This window comes from Monodelphis domestica, chromosome 4, assembly GCF_027887165.1.
Source record: "Monodelphis domestica isolate mMonDom1 chromosome 4, mMonDom1.pri, whole genome shotgun sequence".
Classification (NCBI taxonomy): Eukaryota; Metazoa; Chordata; class Mammalia; order Didelphimorphia; family Didelphidae; genus Monodelphis; species Monodelphis domestica.
The window spans coordinates 176917105-176941378 of NC_077230.1; the positions used below are offsets into that span (position 1 = coordinate 176917105).

General features: G+C 36.6%; 1 protein-coding gene across 4 annotated transcripts in view; it reads left to right on the forward strand.

Annotated features, from left to right (window-relative positions):
• Positions 1–24274, forward strand: part of XIRP2 (xin actin binding repeat containing 2) — a 434256-nt gene that overhangs the window by 403770 nt on the left and 6212 nt on the right. For 2 of the 4 annotated variants that reach the window (XM_016433688.2, XM_007494308.2), the window contains 4 exons: positions 5091–5183; positions 6503–6575; positions 11889–12022; positions 12978–22434. In XM_016433688.2, the coding sequence (XP_016289174.2) occupies positions 5091–5183; positions 6503–6575; positions 11889–12022; positions 12978–22434 (9757 nt within the window). The remainder of the gene's footprint in view (positions 1–5090; positions 5184–6502; positions 6576–11888; positions 12023–12977; positions 22435–24274) is intronic. The other 2 variants (XM_016433690.2, XM_016433689.2) reach the window with 2 other exon arrangements.

The following is a 24274-nucleotide window of genomic DNA, read 5'->3' on the forward strand; positions in this document are numbered from 1 at the left end:
AACAGATCAAAACCTTTGACTATCTTATTAAAAATAGGATTAGTGATGGATAAAATTTCTAAATTACCAGGTCAGACCTCTGTTATTTCCATTATGGTGAGGCAGCTGCGATATGCTATTTGGCCAATCTTTTCATACATTTCTCTGCAGGTGACATGTTAGGAATGAGAATAATAGTGAGTCACTTTGATACATTCTGTTCTGTTTTTCTTTTAAGAATGCTAGTGAGATGACTTCTGCTCTTGTGACATTGTGCCTTATGGGCATCAGCTCAATAGAAATCTGCAACAAATTCTCTTGCATTAGTGATGCTTTTAAAAAGCAGAGATTGTTCTGAAGAGATGTTCTGTGCTCAAACACTTGCTAAATGACTTTCTAGAGGGTTTCTTTACCAACAAGAGGTTATTGCTATGTACTTGTCTATTGATACATATGAAGTTTATTTAAGAATTAAAAATTCAAACCATTAAAAATTGTGCAGGGAGAGCAAAAGGGACTAGACTTGTGATTTAACTGATATAGGGAATTCCTGAATGAACTTCCTCCTTCTACCAAAGCTGGTCATCTACTTCGCTGTAATTTGTCTTAGAGAGTTAGTTAGATAAATGAGATGTAAAGTGATTTGGCACACATGTCACATAGCTAATTTGTGATAGACATTGAACTTAAACCCATTTCTTCCTATGAGGCTGATCCTCCATCAACCATGCCACCTCTCATAATTTCCTAACTTCTCACATGCTGGACAGATACAATAACAATCTGTATCACACAGAATTTCCTGTCTTCCTTTTCAAGTGAATTTGTATATTACATCATCAGCAATCTAGCTCAAATGAATTACTGCACCAACAATTCTTAAATAGATATTTTTATAAAGGAAGGAACTGAGGCACAAGATGATATTAGAGAACTTTCCCCAAGTTGTTTGGGCTAGTTGGTAGCAGATTTGAAACTATATTTTAGGGACCGTGACTTATGACTGGCCACTTAAATAAAAAAAGTCTCCTTACTTCATTGACGACACTTTATCCCTAAGATAGGCTATTTGAATTTAATTTCCCAGTTTGCTGATCACTTAATATGAATTTACATACACATTTGAGGCCAAAGCTCTTTATTGCATCTTATTAGGATACTTTGATTTTTCTCCCTAAACACGGTACTCTATCCTTCTACCTGTGCTTCTACATTATAATGCCCAGTAATTGCATTAACAACAAACAAACAAAGAAACAAACAAAGTGAGATTTAAAGGCTAAGCAATACAGAGGGAGGAAAATGCAGCATACTTAATGATGGAAACACAAATCTTGGAATATTTTTCAAGAAGGATTATTTGTAAGTTACTGCAACCAAGGGGCACTAAAATTGATACATTGACCACTAACATAGCAAACGAGTATAGCAATTACAGTTCTATTTAGTAATAGCACACCAGTGCCCAAGTAGGAGCTCACTTCTCTAAATTAAATTTACATGCACTTGTAGTACTCATATTTGTGTCATCCTCTGCCAAAACAAATTACAAATGATAGCCTTTGGACTATTTTTCACTTCCAGAAATAAAGCCTAAAATATTTACCCTTAAATAAATGTAGGATTCATAAAAACTGGGTCTAAACTTTACAAAGTCAACTCTTTTTCTACTCTTCCTAAAGAATGTATGTCTTTCTTTCTTATGAATGACACCCATAGATGTTAGTTACTTTATCCTCATGATTGAATCACCTACAAATTTATACAACATGGTTTCTGGTTTTTGAAGCTCTTACATTTTTCTATTCCATAGTTTCCTAAATATTTGTTCAATATTTTTCCTCAATAGATATGAAAATGGTTCATAATGGTTCAAACTTTCTTATTAAGATAATTTTCAATAATTGAAAACTTTTATAACATATCAAAATTTCTATATTTTCCTAGATCCCATATGACAAGGAATCTTAAAAAACAAACAACCTTACCTGTTTCTTAGAATTAATACTATATATGGGTTCCAAGGCAAAAGAGTAGTAAGGAATAGGAAATGGGGGTTAAGTGACTTGCCCAGGGTCACACAGCTAGGAAGTGTCTGAGGCCAAATTTGAACCTAGGACCTCCTATCTCTAGTTCTGGCTCTAGCTGTGTATATGTATACACTGTATATATATATAAATCTATCTATCTATCTATCTATCTATCTACATAAAGTATGTATATATATATATAAATCTATAAAACATAAATATATCCAAAATATGACAATATATCAAAAAAGTCTGAAAATATGTTTAATGTTTCCTACCCATGGATATCCTATCTCTGCAAAGAGAAAGGGGGATGTCTTCTTATAGCCATTCTTTGGAGACATTTCTTTCTTTTTTTTTGTAATTTATAATTTTGTGACATTAAATTTTGATTTTTTTGTGGTAGTTCTTTCAATTTAACTTGTTTTAGTCATTATGTTTATTGTTTGATTGGCCATGCTTACTTTACTGTGTATCATATCATGTAAAGCATCTCATGATTCTCTGTATTTATCATTTCTTCTCTGACCGTACTATTCTATAACATTTCTGCCCTACATTTTGTTTAGCTATTCTCAAACTGATGGGCATCTACTTTGTAATTTTTCCTAATGTGACCTCCTCACTTTAAAACTGTAAGAATTGTAATACGTTATTTTTACTATGCTTCACCACTCCACCTAAACCTCCAACCCTCAGCCCCCTGCAGTAAGAATCAATGATCTCTCCAACCCAAGGGCTTTTTCTGCCCTTAAATAAAGCAGTGCATATTGGATACTTTGGCAGGACTTCTGAATCCTATGACATTCAAAGAACATTTCTATAGGATATATTTCATTAGGGGGAATTTGAGGGATGATCCCAGTTATTGGGTCACATTGGAACTTTTTCTTTTATCAAATAAATAGATCACTGACTGAGGCTAAGAAATGTACTAATTGGAGTGTTGTTTTTTTCTTTATGTCATGGCCATCAAATTCTCTTTACTCTGCCTTAATTTATAATGGTGTATGTAGATAGTTTTAGGTGCAACTAGGTGGCATTGTGGGCTTGGAGCCAGGAAGATGAGTTCAAATTCAGCTTCATAAACTTCCTAGCTAAGTGATGTTGGGCAAGTCACTTAACTTCTATATACCACTGGAGAAGAAAATGGCAAACCATTCCAGTCTCTTTGCCAATAAACCCTGGACAGAGGTTCACTGGGCCAGGAAGAATTGAGCATGATTGAAAATAACTGAATAACAACAACAGCAATGATGTAGGTTGTTCACTGATTACTACTTGCTATTGCTACTTAACTGGCCTTTTTTCTAGACATACATTTTTCTTCTAACATCCTTAATGCCATTTACCCTGTATGAGATTTCATGGGTAAAATACCAAAGGCTGCCCATGACCTTTATTCATCTCTCCATTACTCTTTAGTTAATAATCTTTAACTTTAATTTCTGTGATGAAAAGGCTTCATGTCTAGTTCTAACAAAAGGCTATCTGTCTTGTGAGGACTAACCTAAATAAATAAAGGTTCTTTTCCTGTACGTTGATCACTTAGTGGCAAATTCTTTGGCGCTGCAACCCATGGAACAACAACAACAACAAAAAAAAAAACAAAACAACCAGATAGCCTTAAATTCTGCAGAAGAATTTGAGGGGTGGGACAAGTAGCTCCATATTCACTAATCTGGATTCTCTCGAGTTGAATAACAGCAATTAGGAGTCAAGGAAGAGTGAATCAATGGACCCTTATTCATCCAGTCACATAGACGGAGAGCTTCTACAATAAGCCTGGCATAAGAGTTTCCTTATACAAATATTTTAAGGGCAGCATTCATAAGCTAAACATTATTCAATGTATCATTGTGTGAAACAAAGAAAAAGAAAGATGGCTCTTCATTAAACACATGTGATATTGCAAAATAAAAGAACTGGACCAAAATGTATATTATTAGTTATATATGATAGATAAGAGAGTTATTATCTTAACATACAACTGGTCTCACTAAATCAAAGAAATCTGCCCATCAGGGCAGATGGAGAAGAAAGCTTTCCAAGGGCTCTGGAATCCTCCACCTTCAGCAGCTGAATCTTTTTCTAACCAACAGGAGAAAAAGAGACAGCTAAGGGCACTGGCTGCTGCAGCTGGCTTATAGTTCACTGAGGGGTCATTTACAGGAAAATGGCCAATATAGAATAACATGTTTGTCTCATGCTTTGAAGTAGGGCTGTTCCTTTCACTTAAAAATTTTTTTAAACTTTACCTTCTGTCTTAGAATCAATACTGGGTATTGCTTCCAAGGCAGAGGAACAGTAAGGGCTAAGCTACAGGAGTGAAGTGACTTGCTCAGGATCACACAGCTAGGAAGTGTTTGAGGTTAGATTTGAACCTAGGACCTCCCATCTCTAGTACTGGCTCTCAATCCACTGAGCCACCTTGCTTCCCCATGAAGTAGAGCTGTTTCTAAGAAGAGGAGGGTCTATGTGTTCTGCAAACATGTCACAGAAGTCCATGGTGCAATTACAAGGGTTTCGGTAAGGGATATTAAAGCTAGAGCAGCAAGGAGACTCACTGGAAGCTTTCCACTTCAGGATGCTTGCCAAAGTCACTCTCTGAGGGCCATCTGGAGAAGGGAATTTCATCCCTTTTTCCCATAACTCTTACAACAATTATATAATTTTTAATGATATAGAATAACAAATTTTCACTAATAAAGCAATCACTCAAGAAGCAGTTATTGAGAATCTAAATATGTGCCAGGTACTCCCATAGGTACAATGGATATAAATAGGAAATATGACATAATTCCTACTCGGGCTCCCTAAATTCTATAGAGGAAGACAAATACTTTCAAAGTGGTTAAGTAATAGAAGGTAGTTTGGAAGGAAGGCGGCTTGAACTGCATCCTGAAAGAAGAGAGGGATGCTCTGTGGAAGGAGTGCATTTCAGACAGGCGATGGCCAAAACAAAAGCACGGAGTGCAGACAGCCTTGTTTGTGAGGAGCAAAGACCTTTGCTGTTTCTCCTCTAAATCTGGATAATTATTAATTAAATCAATTAATTCATCTACTTTTATTGCTATTCAGGAGGTAACAAGCAGAAGCCATATTAACATATCAAGTGGCCACCGAGAAACTGAAGAGTATGAACAAGGGACCTCTAAAACTTCGCAAATTGAGGTAAAGATTTAGGAAAATAATGATCAAAGCTTTTTTGAGATGCTGTCTTATCATTTAATACTTGATTTCATTATCTTTTACTCCACTTATTACAACATAATCTGGGTATAATAGTAACTATTACCCTCCTTTGATGTAGTCAAATAGTGGAGGGAAAAAACGTGCTCAAAGCCTTTGAAGTCATTTCTTCATGAAGATGAGTCTGGTTTCAGTTTAAAATAGTTTCACTTTACAAACATTTATTAAATATCTATAATTTTTAAAAATCCTTAGCTTCTATCTTAGAATCAATACCAAGTATTATTTGTGAGGCAGAAGTGTGGTAAGGATTAAGCAATTGTGGTTAAATGACATGGCCAGGGTCATGCAATTAATTAGGATGTTTTGGAGACCAGATTTGATCCTGGGATTTCCCATCTCTAAGCCTGGCTTTCTGTCCACTGAGCCACCTAGCTGCCACTTAACACCTATCATTGCACAGGGCACTATACTATGTGCTGTGTTTAAAAGCAAAACCTGCAAAACCATCCCATTCATTATGGGGGGAAGGAAGGACATGCATGGACACATTTTCAACCTGAGTATGTAAAGGAATTTCAGGAGATTATCATTATCAGGAGATAAAGACTTCATATAAGTGGGGGGCGCTGAGTTGAGGTAACATGGGCAATCCAGACATTGGAGTGAGCTTGAATAAAGGTGCGGAGGTAGAAGATCACTAGTGGACCAAATGGACTGGAGTGTAGAGAGTATTTGAAGTTAGGTAATAGATGAAACAAAAGTGTAAAAACAGGTAGGAGTCAAAAACTCAGACTATTTTAAATGGCCAGCTAATGAGTTGATATTATGAGGCAATAACGAGCTAGTGAAGTCTTTTGAGTAAAAGAGTCAGCTCCGGATCCATGCTTTGGAAAGTTTAATTTGACAGTTGGGTAGGGACAGATAAAGTGGAGAAGGACATCCTAGAAGGAGAGAAATGACTCTTGTAGTAGGACCCCTGGGAAATGATGGCAGTGTGAGCCAGGATGATGACCATGTCAGTGTAGGGAATGGACCAATTGTCTGAGAAGTGATGGAGGAGTAATGGACAAGGCTTAGCCTTCGTGCGGGTTTCGGGGGAAAGTCAAGCTCCTACCTGGGATTATGAACCTACATGTCTGAAATTATTACGGCGCTCTGTATCAGGATGCATTGATGATGAAGATAAAATGTCCAAGGTTTGATTGCATCCCTTAGAGTACTTTGAAAGAGTGGATAAAAATTGCAAAGGGTTACCTCCAAATTTTAGACAATAATTTAAATTGATTTCTTAAACACAGGTCTCTCATCTTGAAAAACACGCTCAAGAAGTCAATCGGGCCTCTCGTTCTAGTCAGTATGTTCAAGAAACAGGTAATAACTTCCTTTATATTTTACTTTGATTAAACTATCTATTACCTCCTCCAAATGTATAGTTTACTCGCCGGTCACCAATACAGTAATATTCATAACTATCAAGCTGTGTTCCTACATTTACTAAAAAACTTAAGTATGAGTCGGCCTTGGAAGATGTTAACACACATCTTGTAAATGTATATATATCTATATCTATATATATATATATATATGTATATGTATATGTAATATATATTAAAATTATTTTCTGTTTGTGATAAGAGTTATAGTGAGTTTACATAATTGTATATTGTCAACTGGCCCCCCATTTTTTAAACTCTTACCTTCCGTCTTGGAATCAATACTATATATTGGCTCTAAGGCAGACGAGTGGTAGGGGCTAGGCAATGGGGGTCAAGTGACTTGCCCAGGGTCACACAACTGCTAAGTGTCTGAGGTCACATTTGAACTCATCTCTGGGCCTGACTCTCAATCCATTGAGCTACCCAACTGCCCCCTCAACTGTCTCTTTAAAAAAACACACACACACAACAACAATTCTTACCTCCCACCTTAGAATCAATAGTGTATATTGGCTCCAAGGAAGAAGAGTGAAAAGGCCTAGGCAATGGGAGTTAAGTGACTTGCCCAGGGTCACACAGCTAGGAAGTGTCTGGGGTCAGATTTGAACCCAGGACCTTCCGTCTCTAGGCCTGGCTCTCTATCCACTGAGCCACCCTGTTGCCCCCTACAACTGCCCCATTTTTATAATGACCACAGCTAGTAATGATAACCCTATCAAATCGCCTCCAGTCATCCATGACATGAGGATAAGATAATGACAAAGTAAGAGAATGCCGACGAGAAGAATTTCCTATAAGAATTCGGTGTTCCCTAACACCATATGATAACCATGAAGAACTGGCAGGGACCCTAAAATTATTATCCAGTTGGATTCTGATTATGTCACTGATTGGGTTAAACCAAGCTATAATGAGGAATTTCTTCTATTGATCTAAAAAACATGGCATAGAATCTCAGGCTGGAAGAATCATTGGGTAAAATAAGACACTAACTTCCTCATTAATGTAAAAGCTTTGATAAAGACCAACAACTAAAGAGGGTATAGCATTAGTACACATTCACCAGACTGAGAATAAAAACATTTCGATTACACACCAGAACTACATCATAGCAAAACTGGGAAAAGGTCTTACTCATTCTTTGCACTGTCTTTGGTCAGTGTTTCACGTTACACAACAGCTTATCGCAGGTAATGCAAGACAGTTCTAATGTCACTCCATGTCTACATTGGATGAAGGGAGAATTAAAAATTCAGGAATTTTATCAGTCTAAAGAAGGAAAAGTTAAAGTACCCAAAGACATTAAAAATTAACTCTATATGATTCCAGAAGCACCAGCTAATAATGAAATGGGTGACCACAAATAGTGCCAATGTCATGAAGGAATTTGAGAAGAACATGGGCATACATAGACTTGAATTTTCAAAAATCAGTCTGATAGCACATATCCAACTAACTGGTCCTAGTTACTAAAATTGGATTAAAAAAAATCTGGCTTAGCTTCTAATCAGAAGGGATTAAAACATCCTTCTACAATATCTCAATTAAACCTTTCAGGGCCTGGAAACAACAAAATATACTATGGCCACATGACAAGGGAGAACACTCCTAATGAAATATTACCATATCAGAAGCATTTTGAGAAAACCAATGGAGATATTCAGAAATAAAATAGATTAGAATTATCTAGCTAGCACGTGTAGTAGGAAACTTTGACATAATATCCCCTAACTAAAGAAAACACACAAAAAAAAAACATGTGTAATGAAACCTGAAAATAAAAGTACATTAGAAATTAATACCCTTAATCAACAATTAATTAAAAGTAAAACCTGAAAGGTTAAAGAAATTCAAGGAATTAAACCAGCTCAAAGAACGGGCTTAAAAATTCAACATCAATTTTTTAAAAGTGTGCAGCAGAGCTTTGAGGAAATCCAGATAGAGAATTTCTGGAAAAAATATAATAAAACGTGGGAAATTTCTGATCTCTCTGGTTGAACCAAGTTCAACAAAATGAAAATGCAAGTTGGGTGGATCAAATAAGAAACAGAAATGCACCATTAATATAATGAATAAAGTAGTTGGTTTTTTTTTTCACAAAAGGAAATGAGAGACATTTTAGCTTCTCTGCAAAACTAGAATGTGCTGGGTTCAATTCAGATCCATAATTATTGGCTCACACATTTCACAGTGGTGAGCAAATTACTAGCAAAGCATTTTCCCTTCTGCCTCAGTGATGCATTTCTGATCTCATTTTTCTTAACTGAACACATCACATATTTATTGTCAAAAGATGAGAAAATCATTGGCCCTTCTAACCCAGATCAATCACATGTTTATCTGATATAAACCAAAAACACTTAAAACACTTTATAACCTTTATCATTGAAAATACATAAACCCCATTCATAAGAATTTTCCAAGAATTCTCAGTGGTATCAAGATCAATTTACTATTGATTTACTGAATATTGAACATTTATACATTTATTATCAACAGTCTTTTGAGGAAGTTTTGTACATGGGGCTTACAGATATTGTAACAATATATAAAAGAGATCCAAGAGCAGTGGAAATGCAAGAGGAATGGATATTCACATGGGAAATTTATTCTCTACCTAAAAACAAAAAATTGATTTCACAAATCAACAGAACAAATTGGCAATAATATATATTACTAGATTTATCAGATGACTATTAATGGTTCCTTTCTAGAAAGAAATTCTTAATCATCTAAGAACTAAGAGTAGAAGTTGAAGGAGCACACCATAGACATGCACATCAACAATATATCGACAATGAAATGTCAATCCAATGGCTGACTCATTTGAGTTTGTTTAAAGAGTAGAGGGGTTTATGATAGCAATTCAAAACCAAGTCATTAATTCCAGAAATTGCAGAAAGCTTATCCTTAAGGAACTCATATATGATTCTACGTAGATTAGGCAATGGAGTGGTAGAAATTGTGTCAAATATATGTGTAGCACAAATGTGGCTTCTACTGGAGACCTAGAAAATTATAGTCAAGATGTTAAAATTATTGCAATTTTGCTATCCCTTTTTTAAATGAAAAGAAACCAAATTCCTATGTTATTTAAATCACCAAAATATCATTGATAAAATAACAAATAAACTGTACTCTAACAGGAGCATCCTTACAGAAAAAAATGTATTTCATAATTCTGTGGGCCTAATACTAATCCATAAAAATGCATAGCCTCATTTTCAATGGATATTACCATATTAAATACTCATAATGTCCAAACAACATGGAATTAAAAGCTTTCTAGTGGAAGAAATTAATGCATTGCACAAATATGATGAAGAACCCATGAATGACCAGGAGGTGTTGTGATAGCATAGACATAGGGAGCACGTATGGTGAAGAAGACAGCAAGCAGTGAATAATTATTTATTCAGAATTTAATAAGTGCCAGGTATTGCACTATTTTTAAACAAATATCTCACTTGATCCTTACTACTGTGAGGTATATGTTGTTAGTATCCCACTTTTACAGTTGAGGAAACTGGGGCAGACAGAGTGAAATTATTTGCCCAAAGTGTAGGATGCCAAAAGTGAACTCAGATATTCCTGACTCCAGACCAGTACTCAGACATTTCAAGAACACTGATTTCTTCCAATGATATGGTTATGGTGCTGTCTATGGATCTCCCCATCCTGAGCACCATGGTATCATCACTGTTCCTTATTGAGCAACACTCCTATTTCTTATTATTTCTTCTCATCTTTAATTTCCAGCTTCTGGTTAATAAATCCAGAGCACTCTATAGCTATCTTGTCTCCCAATTGCCAGGGTGGATTGTCTAAATAGTCTTTTTTGGAAAAGGACCAACTAACCATTCTTATTTCATAGCTGGCTATGAACTACCACACTCAACTAAAGGCTCAAAAAACTTAGGGAGAGTGCCCCAGTCTAAGATGAATTCTATTTTTTTAAACAACTCCTCTTCTCTCAAGATCAATGTTTTTCTCAAGTTTTCATTTTTCCTCTGATTTAGTAATAGAAAGTTTCCTTTATCTCCTCCCTATTTTAAATTGCCAAACTATGCCTTGCCTCCAAACAATCATGGGATGGGGGCTTTCACCAAGCAAATCTGAGACATGATGGATTCATTCAGTCCCACATCCATGAAAGTCCTTTGGGTCTTGCAACAAAAATGAACACAAGAAATATAAAAACTAAAGGGAGATAACAATATCAAAGTTTATGCCTCCTAAGCCACATTACTGCCTTTACTAGGTACATGTGGCTAAATAGAAAACCTGGCTTTGTGCCATAATATTTATGTTAACCCATTTAAACCTCACAACATCTTTGTGATGTAGTTACTATTATCCCCATTAATGGTAAAACTGAGGCTTAAAGAATTTAAAAGATATGTCCCCAAGTTCAAAGCTAGTAAGTGACAGAAGTGGAATTCAAGCCAATGTTTTTCCTAACTCAGAATTTTATCTTGTGTTTTGCTTTTATGTATATTCCATTTGATAATCAACCCTAGTTTTCCTTTGACTATAGTGCAAGTTGACTTTTGTCTCTAGTAAGCCCTTTAGTTGTTATTATTTAATTGTATCTGACACTCCAGAGACTCCAATTGGGATTTTCTAGATAAAGACACTGGAGTGGTGTGTCATTTCCTTCTTGAGCTCATTTCACAGATGAAGCTCTGAGGCCAGCAGGGTTAAGTGATTTATCCAGGGACACACAGCTAGGAAATGTCTCAGGCCAGATTTGAATTCATTAAGTTGAATTTTCCTGAACCCAAGCTCAATTTTCTATCCACTGTGCTATCTAGCTGCCCTACTTCTCATAAACTTAAGCAATAGTCGGTCCTATTGTTTAGCCTGAAAATTGGTGGCTAGGAAAAAAAGCAATACTTTTGTAGTTATGTGTATGGGGATAGCAAGGTGGTACAGTGGAAAGAACAGTAGGCATACAGTCAGGAGGACTTGATTTCAAATCTGATTTCAGACACTTCCTATCTCTGTGACCCTGGGCAAATCACTTAAACCCATTTGCCTATCACTTGCTCTTCTGTCTTAGAGTAGTTATTAAGACAGAAAGTAATGATTTAAAATTTAAAAATAATTTTTAAAGTGTACTGCCTGGCAAACCAAGGCTCAGGGGAGATTCCTAGGATGCTTCTTCTTTTGGTTTCCCTTCATTAAAAAAGTCAGTATTCCAAAAAAGCAACTGAGAAAATCTCCTGGTATTCTTTTGCAACTCCAGTTATTGACACACCTGAGGATGATGAGATCCCGAAGGTTTCAACCCAGTTTTTAAAACAGCACTTTGAAAAGACAGCACAAGAAAAGGTCCTTCATTCTGACAGAGATGTGGCAAGTCCAAGCAAACAGATTAAGGTATGTGATTTGAGAAGGACAGTTTGATTTGAGAAGGCTGGAGGGATGGGGGAAGGCTTAATAACCATGTTAAAGGCATGCCTAGAATAGGATATGCAGAATTTAAAAATATTGCATATCTGTTATTCACACGCAAGTGTTGTTTTTAAAAATTCTTACCTTCAATCTTAGAATCGATACTAAATATTGATTCTAAGGCAGAAAAGCAGGCCATTTGGGTTAAATGACTTGCCCAAGGTCACACAGCTAGGAAGCGTCTGAGGCCAGATTTAAACAAAGGACCTCCTGTTCCTAAGCTGGGCTTTCAATCCACTGAGCCACCTAGCTGCACCTAAGTGATTTTTAAAATTAAAAAAAAAAAAACACCTTAAAAAACTGGGTGCACACCACTAGAAGAGTATCAATCCAACCAAAGTAAAGACAGAGAATGGTTTATAGGTTGGTTTTTGTAATTCATTGGAGAAAATGTACTTAAATGTCTTATATTTGAGGGGAAGGGGCAAAAACCAACATATCTCCTAATGTAAAACTGTAACTGTCAGGCCCAGTGGTAAAATACTAAAATGTACTTTAAATTGCTTTCACCTACTCTTTTCTTTGCCATACCTCTGTTTAGAATCCTGAGCAAGGGCAATAAGCCTTGAGTTTTCTGCTGCTTTCTGATTTTTTTTTAAATAATGAATTAAGCAAAGCAAGAGAATATCTGATATGAAATTTGGAAATGTTATGAAGTGATGGTAGTGGATGTAGTACATGTACAAAATAACTATTCAATGATAGTAAATTGTATCAGGAAAGCAATAAATATTGAAAACTTTTCCTATGTAGTGCTTTAAATGGAATATGTTGCCTTCCTAATGCCCAAATGGTGGTATTGCCTTGGCAGACCACTTCTTGTAGAGATGCGATAACCATATCTTACCACTCTTAAAACATAATTTTTTGTTTTCCAAAGATTGACAGTGAATATAATGGTACTGTGTGGCCATCTCCAGTTGTCACTTGCATAGCTGCCAGTGCTTCGGCCAGTCAGAGACAGGATGCGTCCAGCGTGAGTCGTACAGAATACAATTCCACTTCTTCAGCTTCCGCACAGGTCAACACCACGAATTTTGGAAAGACAGAAGATTTTCTTCCTCCCCCATCTAAAGTAGTGCCAACATTAGAAGATGTGACAGCATTTTCCCAGTCCCCTGAATGCCCCAAGCCCCCTGGAAAATTTCCCATCCCCAAAGATTTATATTCCAAGCAGAGAAATTTATATGAATTAAATCGCTTATATAAACACATCCACCCTGAATTAAGAAAAAACTTGGAACAGGATTATATTAGTGATGTTTCTGAGATTGTATCTTGTCATGTAGACACAGGAGACTCTGTTTCAGCAGATGTGCAGCAAACCCGCTATGTTTTTGAAAATACTGGTGACAGCCAGCAAAAATGTCTCAACCCTGAAAGAGAGTACCTTGAATGGGATGAAATTCTGAAGGGAGAAGTACAGTCCATGAGGTGGATTTTTGAGAACCAGCCTTTGGATTCCATCAAAGATCAATCTCCAGATGAAGGCAATGGCAAAAAAAGCATCGCTGATCAAGAAATCATTGCCGGGGGAGATGTGAAATATACCACATGGATGTTTGAAACCCAACCAATAGACACATTAGGGTTTCATTCTTCTGGATCTCCGGAAAGTAATGAAAAAGTTCCAGAACTAGCCAGGGGAGACGTGCGCACAGCCACATGGATGTTTGAGACACAACCACTAGATTCAATGAACAAAATTTATCAGGATCAACAAGAAGGGTCAGAGGGAATTGCCATTAAGGATATAACTGGAGGGGATGTCAAAACTGTGAAATATCTGTTTGAAACTCAGAATCTTGACCAACTGGGGCAGCTATATTCAGTGGATGAAGCTAACTTACTACAGCTCAGATCTGAGCTCAAAGAGATTAAAGGGAATGTGAAGAGAAGTATAAAACATTTTGAAACTCAACCATTGTATGTTATCAAAGATGACTTGGGGCAAATTCTTGAGATTAAAACTGTTCACAGGGAAGACATTGAAAAGGGGGATGTGAGAACAGCACGCTGGATGTTTGAGACACAACCCTTGGATATGATTAACAAAGATATTACTGAAGTTAAAGTTGTCCGTGGAATATCCATGGAAGAAAACATCAGAGGTGGAGTAAGTAAGGCAAAGTGGCTATTTGAAACTCAACCTTTGGAGTCTATCAAAGAAGAATCTGAAGTGTCTGTTATTGAAAAAGAAACTATCATAGGTACTGATGTCTCCAGAAAGTGTTGGATGTTTGAAACTCACCCATTAGACACACTGAAAGAAGTAACTGATTCAAACCCTTTACCGGCTGAAGAAATAATAGGTGGAGATGTAAAAGCCACCAAGTACTTATTTGAAACACTTCCAATGGATATTTTAAAAGATAGTCCAGAAGTTGGCAAACTTCAAAAGATAGCTGCTTCTGAAGAAGAAAAGGGAGATGTGAGGCACCAGAAATGGGTTTTTGAGACTCAACCTCTGGAAAACATTAGAGAGGGAGAGAAGGAATATATTAAGACAGTTAAACTTGAAGAGATTGATAAAGGGGATGTAAGAAGCTACACACATATCTTTGAATCAAATAATTTAATTAAGTTTGATGAATCACATAAAATACAAGTAGAAGGAGTGACCAGAGGTGCTGTAGAGTATAATAAATCTCTCTTTGAGACAACTCCCCTTTATGCTATTCAAGATCATCTTGGGAGATATCATGAAGTTAAAACAGTTCAACAAGAAGAAATACTAAGGGGTGACGTGCGAAGTTGTAGGTGGCTGTTTGAAACTCGGCCTATTGATCAATTTGATGAAAGCATTCATAAATATCAGATTATCAAAGGAATATCTTCACGAGAAATACAGTCTGGTGATGTGAAGTCTGCTAAATGGCTGTTTGAAACACAACCTCTAGATTCTATTAAACATTTTAATAGCATGGAGGATTCAGAAAGTACAAAACAGCAAACTATGGATGTTGTTAAAGGGGATGTAAAAGCCTACACATGGCTATTTGAAACTCAGCCAATGGAGACCCTTTATGACAAGACAGAGTTAATTACTAACAATGAAGAAATTCAAAAGGGAGATGTCAAAACATGTACTTGGCTTTTTGAAACTCAACCACTTGATGAAATAAGAGATGACTCAGAAGCAATAGTCAAACTCCAAACTGTAAAACAGGAAGACATCCAAGGAAGGGATGTCCGCACAGCCTGCTTTCTTTTTGAGACAGAAAACTTGGACAACATACAAGGAGAAGAAGGCAAGGAAATCAAGTCAGTGGAAGTGGATATTCAATCTGGGGATGTTTCTGGCATGAAGTACAAGTTTGAAAATCAGTCCTTGGATTCCATAAGTTCCAGCTCAGAGGAGGTTTTGAAAAAGATCAAAACCTTACAAGCTGAAGATATTCAGAGGGGTGATGTTTTAAATTGCAGGTGGCTCTTTGAAAACCAGCCTATTGATATGATAAAAGAAAGCCAAGAAGGTGATGAATCACTCAAGACAGTGACAGACATACAAGGTGGGAATGTGAGAAAAGGGTGCTTTATTTTTGAGACTTTTTCTTTGGACCAGATTAAAGACAAATCTGAAGAGATCAGCATTGAGAAAACCTTTAGCAAAGATGAAATAATAAAGGGGGATGTGAAAAACTATAGAATGCTATTTGAAACCCAACCACTCTATGCTATTCAAGACAAAGAAGGGTATTATCATGAAGTGACAACAGTAAAGAAAGAAGAAGTGATTCATGGGGATGTACGTGGGACTAGGTGGTTGTTTGAAACAAAGCCTTTAGATTCTATTAATGAATCAGAAAATGTATATGTTATCAAGTCAGTTACACAAGAGGATATTCAGAAAGGAGATGTTAGTTCTGTCAGATATAGATTTGAAACACAGCCTCTGGATACAATTTCAAAAGGGGCAAAGGTAATTGTTCCCACTATTGACTGTATCCAGGGTGGAAATGTGAAATATCATAAGCAACTCTTTGAATCTGAAGAGTCTGAAAAAAGAACACATATTAGGACAGTTAGTGTCAATGAAATACAACAGGGTAATGTTAAAACCTCTACTTGGCTGTTTGAAACTCACACCCTAGATGAGTTGAGAGGAGAAGGGTCAGAATATGAGCATATCAAGACAGTCACTAAGGAAGATGTGCAGAAAGGTGATGTCAAACAGGCAGTATGGCTTTTTGAAAATCAGACTTTAGATTCTATTAAAGAAACAGATGAATACTTCACAGAAGTAACCAGGGAAGAAATCCCTCACTCTGATGTCAAAACAACAACATGGCTCTTTGAAACAACACCTCTTCATGAATTTAATGAAAATAAAGTGGAAAAGGAGGAAATTATTGGAAAGAGTATTAAAAAAACTTTAGAAGAACTATATTCACAGAAAATGATTGAATCTCATGGAATTATCATTGAAGAAAATGAAGTTGGGGATGTCCGGATGGCTAAGTACAAACTAATGAATCAAGAATCCCCTGAAATACAAAAAGAAGTTATTAGAGGAGATATCAGAACTATAATGATGAACCTACTCTCCAAAAGAGATGATGCCAAAAGAGAGATTTTAGTCAGTGAAGAAGAAAAGGGCAATGTCAGTTTGACCAAAGCTCAGTTATTAAACAGGTCTACAGAAATCCAATCTGAAAAAGAAGAAATAGTGAGAGGGGATATACAACAAGCAATAAAAAATCTTTTCAGTGAGGAACGAGCTGTAAAACAAGGCATTATAATTCAGGAAGATGAAAGAGGGGATATTAATATGACAATCTATTGTCTTCTTCATGAAAATGATAATGATTGCAAACTAGAACATGAAGAAATAATTGGTGGAGATGTAAAACGCACTATTCACAACTTCTTGTCTTCTGCAGCAAACTATGAAATAGCCAAAAAGACTAAAATAGATGCATCAGAGAGAGGAAACGTTCAGTTTTTCACGACATGCATAGAAGCTGGAGCATTAGATTACCTCAAACTACTCCAGACAGGGTCAAATGAAACAGTTACAACTGGGAAACAAGAAGGAGAGGAGGAAATAATTGGTGGTGATGTTGAAGGCACAAAGCTGTTATTACAGAAAAGGAAATCTCAGATTGAACGTACTGTTAATGAAACTGACATCATCCCAGGAGATGTGCATAATACAGTTAAGGTTTTCATGACTGAGCCTCTGAGTACCTCCTGTCAGGTACCTAAAGAAGAAATTATAAAAGGTGATTTGAAAGCAACCTTAAATTCCCTCAGTGAGGCCATAAATCAGAAAACAGTTACAAAACGAGAAGAAATTATGAAAGCTGACATGTATGCAACAATGAAGTCTCTTGAAGAAGCAAGGCACCAATGGAAAGGAACTGAGAAGACTGATATTATCCCTGGTGATATTAAACAAACTATTGAATCTCTTGAAAAAGCAGTAAACACAAAGACTGAAATTCTGAAAAAGGAGCTCATCCGAGATGACCTTGAATCAACATTAAGAACTCTGAAAGAAGACCAACACTCTTTCAAGAAGATAGACCAAAAAAATACAATCAAACAAGAGAAGCAGACTCTGCGGCATGACTTGATAGATTCCACTGAAGAACACAAAGCCCAAGACAAGCAAGTAGCGACCTCAAGAGATATAAAAATGACTTTGGAGGCAAAACCTGAATCTTTTGAGCAAGAAACCAAACACCTAGATGAATTAGGAATCCTTAAACAAACTGCAGTTAAATCTTTTCGTGGGTATTCAAAAGGAGAACATAGTGATATTGTCCCTCCAGAAGCCCCCAAAGGTACTGTAAAAATTGTCATAGGTCGTGACCAAAACTATGATGCTCTTGAGAAGAGCCTCCAAAAATTGTCTGATACACCCCACAACACTCTTCAAAATTTGGTCCAGGATGGAGACCAAAACAGCATCAGAAATGATGCATTAAGAGCACAGTATCTTCGAGAGGGGCTTGTAAGGAGTCAAGCAGCTTCTTATAGCTCAGTTCAGAAAAATTTAAGAACTGAGAAGCCAGAGACAGGTGCTCTACTGAAAAAGGATGCAGCCTCTAGTGCTGGCTTGACTATTGACAAAATGCAACAGAATCAAACGTGTGTCTTAAGCAGTGACCAACAAATTGAGGGATCTTCCTATGAAAAAAGTCAGAAAAGAACAAAAAAGACAAAAATATCAGCAGATATTCCCATTTGCAAGTCTCATGCTAGCCCCCAACCAGTTAGCATCCCAGATAATGGCAATGAGACGTGTGGAAAGACTGGTCCTGTTCAGAAGGAAATTTTGCTGAAGGAACAAATGAGACAAGCACAGCATACTAGTGAGGTTTTTCAAAGGAATGAAATGAATCTTCAGAAAATGCAGCCTTTTGTTCCTTTGGTACTCAAACAGGATATTCAAAGTGTATCTGAAGAAAAAGCCACAAAGGGAAACCGTGGAAAATTTAAAGGAACAACAGAAAGAAATACAATGATTGATGTTCATCAGAAAAATGAAAACTTTCAAACAAGAGTGGATGCCTCAACAAACTTAAAAATGACTGCAGGAAAATCCTATAATCCAGGCAAATTGGCTACTGTAAGTAATGTGACTGAAACTCATTCTTTCCTTCCACCTCCATCTCCACCTCCACCTCCTCCGTCCAATGCATCATCTGAGATTGAATTTCCTTTACCTCCTCCACCTCCTTTAATGATGTTCTCTGAAAAACATGAGTTTTCTTCATTGCCATCCACAGAAAAGATAAAGGGTGAATTTGATGGCTTCCCCTGCCTCCCTCCCCCACCTCCACTAGTGGATGACAGATCTGAGGGAGAATGCCCATCAACCTTTTTACCACCTCCTCCTCCTCTATCACAGAACCCTATAAATTTTTCTTCTTCCACAATTCAAACAAAAGGCAGTGGAGAAAATGTTCAGCAACTTTGCCAAGAGTCAGTACAAACTCATTCAAGGTCCAGATCCTTAGCAGGCAAGTCGACAGCAATCCCACCTTCTCCCAAGTTCCCCAAGCCAAAATTCTTCAGACAGTCAGATGAAAATGGAAATAGTATCAATCCCAAAGTGAAGCCACTTTCTCTTCAATCAAATATAGATACTACCAAAACAAAGCAACAAAATTCAGTGATGAGGAAGAGCAGTGTGGAGCTCACCCAGACAAAGGAGAAAACATATACTGAGATTTCTGAAGAAAAAAAAGCATCCACTGCTGAGCCCACAAAGCCTTCCATTCAGACCATTCAAGAAACATTACCACCCAAAGAAGAAAAGATCTCAACTCTTGTTAAAAGTCATTCCTTTCCTTTAGATGCAGAACCCATTAGCCCTAAGCCATACACGAGAAAATTCAAAACCCCTCTAATGATTGCTGAAGAAAAATACAGGCAGCAAAGGGAGGAGATTGAAAAACAGAAACATCAAAGCTCTTGCCATCACATAGTCAAAACAGAAAGTCATGATGGAACTGAATTAAAGTCTGAGCTGAAAATACCATCACAGAAACCTATGGAAGATGATTCCTTGCCTGCACCAGCTGCAGAAACCATACATTTAAATACTAAATATGATGTCAATCTCCAAACCAAAGAGAATTCTAGTGAAAACCAGATATCTGAATCATCAGTAGTGTCATTGGCTACCCAGAAACTTCATAGTGTCTTGGACATATCCATGGACAAAGAGCACCATCAAAAGGAAGTTCTCCAATGTTCAAGGGACATAATGCAACATAGCTTAGCACATCAAATGGAACAAACACACCAAGAATATACTTCTCATTTAAGAGAGGAGGAAAGTAATAAAAAGCAATTGTGCTCGACTCCAAGCAAACCAGTATCCCCAAAATTAAAAGGTAAAAGTATCAAATACCCAACATTAGAGCTAAGTTTAAGTGGAATACCCCAAAATTTCAAAGAGACTTTCCTTAAGCAACCAGTAGCTAATGTTCAAACCACTACTAAACAAGAACAGGAAACACTGAAAAATGAAATAAGGACAGCTATTAAAAATAAGCAAAACACTGCTGAGGAATGTTATCAGTTACATATGAATGAAAAAAGAGGAATGAATAAAATGCCTACTAATCACTCAGAGAAGAAGCAAGAAAGAGAATCAGATAAAGTTTATGAGACCCAAAGAGAAGGAAAGGAGTCAGTGAGCAAGAAAATTTTAGCAACACAAAAAGAAAACCAGAGACAGGTATTAGTTGGTCCAAAACATCAAAGAATAGCTGAAAGAAAAGAAGAATGCCCTAAAAAGAAATCAGCAGAGAAAGTAGTCCAGCAAAAAGTTATTGATGCACACATTGACTCACAGACACAGAATTTTCATCAAACACAAATTCATGCTTCTGAAAGTAAGGTTAACCATAAAAAATTATCCCAGCAATCTAACAATCTGAAAGAAGAATGCCTCACAATCAAGAGCATACAACAGAAACAAGTCCCTCTTAATACTAAAGATTCAAAAGAAGAGATTACAGAGAACAAGATTTTATTTTCTTCCCTACAATGCTCCCAGCAAGATGATGGAAAATCTGCTGTAAATATATTGGACTTCTTAAGAAAACGTGAAGAACTACAGCAGATTCTGTTTCGAGTGAAACAATTTGAAAAAGAACCAAATAAAAATGATATTAAAACATTTCAGATACTATTGAATATTATCCCTGCATGGCTGATGAATGAGGAAAGAAAAGAAAATGGAATGCACATTGCCATGGACAATAACCTAGAAAAAATGAAAGAGGAAATAACCCAAATTAAAAATGAAGTGGAGGAAATGCTTGTTTCTTGTGAGAACACCATCCAAATGTGCATGAATTCCTCTAAAGGGGGAAAATTGAGAACTGAACCTCCTAGTGAAGCATCTGCCCAAATATCAAACACTAGTGCTGGCTTCAACAAAAAAAATCAGAAAGAGGAGAAAATTATGAAAGTAAAAGAATCCCATCAAAAAGAGAAATCTAATTATAGTGGAGCATCTCCTCAAATATCAAAAATTAGTGTTGAGTCTAGCAAAATGATCCAGAAAGAGAAGAAAATTGTTGAAGAAAAAGAATCTCATCAAAAAGTGAAATCCCAACATGAAATTAAACAGATAGAATGTAGAACTATTTCTCCACATTTAAAACAACGTTCACCATCACCAACCTTCATAACAATTGAGTCTACTGCTCGACGAACAGAGACTCCTACAGTGAATAAGTCTTTTTCTCCAGAGAAGAAGGAAAGTAGACCCATTCCTCTATCTAGAACCAGATCCACAACACCACCATCCGGAGTTCGCCAGGCATCAGACTCTCCTTCTCCCCCTAGAAGCCACTCTGAGCAGCTTGCCAAACTAAAAGACACTACGGCAAAATTGTCCCAAAGGACATGTCATTATCAGTCAGTAACACCAGGGCCAGTCATAGAGAAAAGAGCTGAAATTGTCAAATCTCCTGCAACACTGAGGCGTCAAATTAAGACAGAAACTCCAGTACCCATAAATGTATCTCATGTCACCACAAGTACAGTCTTAGAAGCTAAGGAAGCACAAGAAAAAGTCCAGAAAGTAGAGAAAAGGGAAACTTATGTTCGCAGGGATGGAGCCAAAATAACAGAACACATAGTGCCAGGAACTGAAAGTTTTGATTCAATAGAAATCATACACAAGGTTGAAGTCCCTCAGGTAGGCATGTCAGGGCACTCTAAAATATATGAAGCTTCCAATCAAACACTCCATGTGGCTGAAAATGTAGTAAAGAGCCATGAAAGTGGAACAAACAGATGGCTAGGGAAATTTCAGAATGACCCAATTTTTGAGGCAAAGTCAAATAGAACAGTTCACACAAATGGTGAAGTAAACCATAACCTGAGACAGGAAATGCAAACTTTTAGCAAGAAGGGATTTGGATTAACAGCTATGGAAAGTGAAAGCATAAACAGCAGTTTCAGAAACTTTTCTTGCAGCCATTCCAATGATCTCCAGAACAAAGTTCCATATAAACAACCTATCCAGGGCTCTGAAGCCAAGCCTTTAAGAGAATGTTTTTCAGGAGTGGATGCATATGAAAATAAAATGGTTGGGTCAAGGACAATAGGTTCTTCAGCACAAAACGTGGAAGCAGTTAAATCTGGCTTTGACTTCAAGCATGCCCCACCGACCTATGAAGATGTCATTGCTGGCCACATTTTGGATATCTCTGCAGAAGATTCGCCAGAAGAGCTCCTGAGGAATTTTCAGAAAACGTGGCAGGAAAGTGAGAGGGTCTTCCAAAGTCTTGGATACGCTGTTTCAGATACATCTGCAACCGAGATGAAAAGTAGCTTCCATGAGGAAGCAGCTTTTAGAAGTGGTAAATGAACCTACAAAGCATGAGTTTTGAAGTGTGAAGAAAGATTAACCAACTGAGAGCAGATGAGCCCACTAACCATAGTATTTTGCATTAATGAAGTGTGTGCATATATTCAAACAACATAACTCCAAACTAACAAATGTGTCCATTACGTCCCATATTTCCAGGCTGGCTATTACTATAACACCCCCTTTTTAAAGATATTGGACATAAGTGATCTATTCTGGGTGAGACTGCCAGTAAAAAACCGTTAGCTTTTAAAGCATGTATTTGCTAAAGTAAATAATGGATATGAAGTAGCAGCACATGACAAATAACAGGGCACATATAATCATCATTATGGGCTGTATTTGGAATCAGAAGACCTCAATTCAAACTCCAACTCAATCCTTACCTATGTGAACCTAAACAAACCTCTTCCCTATGTGGGTCTCAGTTTCCTCCTTCGTAAGATGTGAGAGTTCTAGGTGGCTTCTGAATTCCTTTCCTTCTCTCAATCTATGATCCTATGATATCTCTAAGATCTCTTCACACTCTGGATCGCTGATTCCATGAATTAAGAGCAAAATGTATGTATTTCATCTTTTAGTGTTTTAGTAATGAGATTGTTTTATCAATGCACTTTAGAAAATACTCAACAAGATGCCCTGACCTACTGCTGACATACTCTTAACTGCCAGCGTTAAGTGGTGTTTATGTTGGAGTTCAATATGGTCTAGTAATAATCCAAGAAACAATTTAGAATGTTCATATGTGCTTTCAGGTTTCCTATTGATCTGTTTCTCTGACAAAAGAATAAGTAGGACTTGAATTAAGCCTTTTATTTATTTACTGTTATGGAGCTTGCTTAGAATAGAGTATAATGCCACTTTCTTTGTGTCCTGAAGCACCAATTTTTTCATCTTAAGTCAAGACTAAATTTCCCAAAAGGCTGTTCTCATGCACATGAAATTTTATGCTATGATTGGTGGTTTGTTCCTCGAAATAAATGCATTCTGCACTTGGAATCTAAGCTTTGGATATTCAGATCTACTTTCTTATTTTTTAAACAACTAATGATGCTTCACACACGAAAAGAGATTTTATATAATTAGCTAAAATCATTTTTGTAGTTAATTCTCCTGGGCAGATTGAAAGAAATATCAAACGTAAAAATTAAGACTATAGCAGCATCAATAATAATTATGCCCCTATCATATTTGCAACATATTGTCTAGTTTAACAGGTTAATGTGGTTCCTTGATGTGCTTGCTTCTGGCATAATTAAGCAAAGCTGCCTAATCAATTTCAGATGCTCAACTTCTGCTCAAAAAAACATGGCAAATACAAAAAAAAAAACAGACCTTAGAGGAAGAATAATACCATATTTTTCTGGACCTTAATTGAGAACCAAACATTGACCATATAAGGTCTCTCAGAAAAGGCCAAGATAGATAACACAAATTTGGGAGGGTTACATACCTCTTTTTACTCTTATTTTGTGCAAAATCCTCCAACAATGATCACTTTTCTAAGCATAGAAGAAATTTTAAACTATAAGTAGAAGAGGCTAAGAGATTGCTGCCTACTTTATATGATAGGCAGCAAGGAAAATAAACTAAAAGTTATGAGATACAGACACCAGAATTCAAAAGGCTACTTATTCTACATTCATTAATAGCTTTGAAGGTATCTCTATTTTGTAGGACTACTGCTTTTTGTGATAATACCGAGATTCTGAATTTTCTGTCTTAGACTATTAGGGAGTAAGTAGCACATTTTAGAAAATTATTTTCATTTCTTTGACTAAATGAATAGAATATATTTTTATATGCCACCGTGGGTAAAAAATACGCACAGA